The sequence below is a fragment of the Haplochromis burtoni genome, unplaced genomic scaffold (genome assembly GCF_018398535.1).
Source record: "Haplochromis burtoni strain Fernald_Lab_line unplaced genomic scaffold, NCSU_Asbu1 Contig_175, whole genome shotgun sequence".
NCBI lineage: Eukaryota > Metazoa > Chordata > Actinopteri > Cichliformes > Cichlidae > Haplochromis > Haplochromis burtoni.
Genome location: NW_024582536.1, coordinates 233,703 through 238,540, shown reverse-complemented (window position 1 = coordinate 238,540; position 4,838 = coordinate 233,703). Strand labels below are relative to the sequence as shown.

The following is a 4,838-nucleotide window of genomic DNA, read 5'->3' as shown; positions in this document are numbered from 1 at the left end:
TGATCAGGATCGTCGGGGGAGCTACTTAACAGAGCGATGGAGCTTCCTCCGGCGCAGGATCGTTGAGTTAGACTCCACGTCAGTGTCTCTAGTGTTGTTAAGTGTATGCCTGCCGGAGTTGGTGCCATAACGGCTATGTCTGTTTTTCCTCAGGAGGACAGCGGAACGCAGGACTGCAAGACACACGGGGTGTGTGAAGGCACAGGGGCAGAGAGCACGGGATACCAGCACTTGGGAGAAGACACGTCACGGGAGTCGAGGGAGCACTTTGGAGAATTATTGTGTGGTGTACATTTACCTCACTGTAAATAAACCCACTGTTCATTCCTCTAAGTCCAGCGTTTGGGTCCTTTCTCCAACACCCCCCACGGTCTGCCCCCCAGACCGTGACAGTTTAGGAAAAAAATGCATTAAAGTTACTTATTGCAGTTAGTCCTTAAATTCTTCCTAAAAGTAACTCTGAGCTCTGATTAGCATCCAAATTGAGTCATATTTATTTTTCTAAGACCTTTACAGTTTTACATACCTATTCTGTGTGAGTTTATTTCAGGTTTCCAGTTGGTGTCACTTAGTCTGTCCTGGTCTTCCCTGGCCCAGACGAGGATCCCATTGCCTTCGTGCTTCAGTACAAGCTGTTCTCCCTCCAGACTGGTGCAAATTTCCTCCTCTTCCTCTTTAGTCTGCTGAGAATCTGAATCCTGCTGGTCCAGATTGGAGTGACTCTCCTGGTTACAGACCTGCTGGTTATCCATATCCTCTTCTTCCTTACATTCATCTTCATCTGGGAGGTCTTGAGGAACAAAAACACACAAGAAAACATTTACTAATGTGATGATGGCAAAACACCCACCTGAGCAAATATATCCCAGCATATGTAACCATGTCCCTCACATATGAGTGAAATGAGTTCTGACAGTCTTTTTAGCAAAGTTGTCACACTTTCAGTCCCCACTTATGTTGGGCACTGGTGCCTTCACAAACAGAGGCCCACACCACAGTTATGTCAGAACTGCTTTTGTGTTGTTGGAGGGGAAGACACTCAGAGTAGGTAAGTGGCACATTAAGGAAGTCACATACCTGTGAACTATATTACTGAGGTCCACAGGCATGAGTCTGATCAGTAGGGTTCATTAAATCTATTTATTTTTAATCAAAACATTGTTTTGTAATGCTGTATATACATTATAATAACATGAACATGCATTTAGTATCAACAGGTGATTGCAATTGTAATGCAAACAGTGCAGCTCCATGCTAAACTTTTGCACGATCGCATGTGTTTCATGAGACAGATCATACACATTTATTTCCTGAATTAAACAGCCTACTGGAAGCAAAATATACCAACCTAAAAAAGTAGAAATGAAAAAATTCTATGTAAATGTATATTATTATTAGATATTAAAGGAAAGAAAACCACAACACATCAACACTCGGTTGATGTCGGCCCTTGCTGTCTATCTTCAATCTTCTCCTGGCAGATAGACTAATAACAGCACAAACATGAGTAGACCAAAGACTGGTTGTACACACAGATGATCTCTGCAGACAGATGGGCTATGAGTAGTTGCCCACAGTCTGCCAACGGACTGCTAAGGCACTGCCATTGCCGAACCATAATTTTGCCCCAAGGGCTTCTCGAGAACAAATGTGTTGGTTGCAACTACAATATAGAAAGCAGCTAAATTAAAAGAAATTAAATTAAATTATAAAGTTTGATTAGCTGTTGAAACAAATATGTGATCTTGTTAAGTGTGTAATAACGTAGTGTAAAAGTGTAATAAACAGCTAAACCTACTTGGAGCAGAGACTGCTGAGCCACTGCTGAGGGCGATGTAAAATGACCCTGAATGATAAAGATCTGGAAAAAGTTTGTGGAACATCTGAAAAACTGTCATTTTTGCCTCAAACCAACGTTGCCCTGATGCCAAGAAAACTTTCCTAGACAACGGTCGAGGAATGTAGCCAGAGAGATGCCGTGAACTGTCCCTGATCCCTCGCTTTTTTTTTACACTGTATTCTGCTGTGGATTCCATATCTTGTGACACAGGCATGATATTTTACTCAGTTTCTGTTATACTGGACCTGCAACCATTTATTGTGTTGTTTATGAGATTTTTTACACCAGAAGTCTCAGTGGAGAAGCACATTTTGTCATGAGAATTGTTTTAGTTCATCTGGAAATAAATGCATTCATTTTAATTAGGCATTCACGCATTTGTTTGTTTGTTTTACAGCAGGAATACTCTGTCAGTTTCTTGGTCAAATTAAAGTGCGGATGCAGCAAATATGATCTCAATTTCATATTAAATACGGGCGTTAGAGATGAAAACTGCCTATTATTGTTTCTTGGAAAGCGATTGTATTTAATGAACTTACAGCACAGTTTGCTCTCTTTATGTTGATACAGCTCAACTAACAGCCTCAGTCTCCATCTCTCACTTACACGAAAGTTATCAATGAAATGAGAAGAGTAATTATTATACTTGGTTGTTAAAGTAAATGGATGGTTGAAATATTAATAACAGATCGGGTATTGTTTCCATAATCTCCACACTCACGTGTATCCGCTGGGAATAAACAGAAGCGGTGGTATTAAAAACATTAACTTTAAATTACAAGGCCCAGCCTAAATACTGCCGCTAGCCGCTTATCGTTTAAGACAAAGAGAAGCACTTCTATTATTTATGTAAAAAATAAAAAACCTCAGAGCTGCGCCTTCATTTTATTCTACAAACTGGGCTGTGATTTAGGTGCTGCGTGAGTCATCCCAGTTTTACATACCGATTATGTGTAACTTTATCTCAGGTTTCCGGCTGATATCCAGCAGCCTGAGCTGATGGTTGATTTCCTCCTCGTACCGGACGATCGTTTTTTTAACCTCTGAGAAGATTTCTTCAGCAACGCCAGTCAATCTATCCCTGATGAAGTCTCTCATATACTGAACTGAAGACATTGCTGAGCCGTAACACAGACGCATCGTTTCCGTTCGTCCTCGTCTTGTGTTGGATCTGCGGAAAGCTTAAGGAGCGCCACCTTCAGCTCAGGCTGAGAATTCCAATCAGACACAAATCCTTACAGAGCAGCTAGTAACGTGGACACAGGCACCAAAACTTCATGCTTGGAGCAGTGACTGTAGTCATTGGTTTGGAGCCATTATCTTGAAAATGTATTTATTTATTTTTGCTTTCAATCTTAGGAAACAGCTGTTTTCTAAACCTCAGATTTAAACTAACTACAACATGAAAGACTGAAGTTTAATTAACTCAGCAATGTCTCTAAGATAAAGTCAGGCATAGAGCGGCTGAGTGAATGTGGTCTGGATTCTGTGGAGGAAGTCATGGTTTCAGGGAAGAAGGACACAATACCTGCTCATCTGGAGGACTGAGGACCTGAGAGTCTCAGAGCTCTGACACAAAACCTCAGAGGACGGATATTGTTGCTGGATGAGTTTGTAGACTCACATCTTCTACAACTGAAATAGTTCTCCATCACACCACCAGCCCACAGACTTCCAAATAACATAAAAATCATACATGAAACTGGTTCCCTCATTTTACAGTAAAGGGTGTTTCCTTGATAACATGTGGATGCTTTGCTTTGCTCCATAGACTGCTATTGTTCCTTCAGCACTGGTGTGATCACATTATAGAGAGAGATTACAGTAAATTATATAGTTTCAAAAATAAGGCAAACATTGGGCTGGCGGTAGAGGTGCTTCCATATTTTTATCCTTTAAGTAAATTGGGGATTGAAATGAGCCTCTTTCATCAAAGTATCACTGAGAAATTACAAAGCCCCCCCACAAAATATGAGTTAAAACAAAACATACTGGAAATCTCTGACAGAAAGTCCACGTTAGCACAAAAAGTTTTCCATCACATGTTGTTCAGTGCATTCATCTCATTAGAGTTTTCATAATTACTAAAAAGAAATGGTAAATGGCCTGTATTTGTACAGCGCTTTACTTAGTCCCTAAGGACCCCAAAGTGCTTTACACTACATTCAGTCATTCACACATTCACACACACATTCACACACTGGTGATGGCAGCTACATTGTAGCCACAGCTGCCCTGGGGAGCCCTGAGACTTACTATTACATTTTTATGCAGTTTCTACTGCTGCACTAAATAAACATCATATGTGTGTCTCATTGCATAAAATGCTGGAGCTAGGACATTTAAACAGGAACTGTAACACAGACTGAGGCACAATTAACCAAAAAACAAACATCAGTATGTGAATTAATCTAAGACAATGTCAGGCAAAGAAAAGCTCGTGTGAAATAAGGCCCAACACTGTTAGGTTTCTCCCATATTTTACACATAAAGAAATCTTTATTTAAACTTTAAAAAAATCACAACCTTTCAGTGCATGCTGAAATCTTGTGAAAAAAACTTTTGCATTACCAATGTCCATATTGATATATATATCTCATGTCACTTTCCAGCTTTTAGTCCTCACTGAACAACAAAGGAATCGAAACCTGGTTGTAAATGTTTTTTCCATAACACAGATGTTTAGTGAAAAAGGATAGAAATCTCTCAACCTGTAACTGAGCATTAAGGTCCAATGATGACAACCTTGTTTTTCCAGTGAGGGGTATGTAGTCCCAGTCTTCCATATCCTCTTGCATACCTTTATTTCAAATCTACTGAAGCCTGCCCACAAAATGATTAATTTTATATATGGTGCGGTTGTGTGTCAGGTATAATGTCAGTGAAACGGCTCGCATTTGATTATTAATTCAGGTGTTGCATTATAGCCTAGTGTAAAATAGCAGCGAATCATGGCCTCTAGTAAACATCAAGAATATAAATACAGAGCTGAGAATGA

At 40.0% G+C, this 4,838-nt stretch overlaps 1 protein-coding gene across 1 annotated transcript in view; it reads right to left on the bottom strand.

Moving 5' to 3' along the window:
• LOC102295609 (zinc finger protein 665) overlaps positions 1-3,018 on the bottom strand; it is a 17,873-nt gene extending 14,855 nt beyond the window's left edge. Inside the window, exons 1-2 of the mRNA XM_005934072.2 lie at positions 2,785-3,018; positions 527-790 (exon numbers count right to left, since the gene is read on the bottom strand). Of these exons, the coding sequence (XP_005934134.2) occupies positions 527-790; positions 2,785-2,980 (460 nt within the window). The 5' untranslated portion in view covers positions 2,981-3,018. The remainder of the gene's footprint in view (positions 1-526; positions 791-2,784) is intronic.
• Between the last annotated feature and the right edge of the window lie 1,820 nt (positions 3,019-4,838).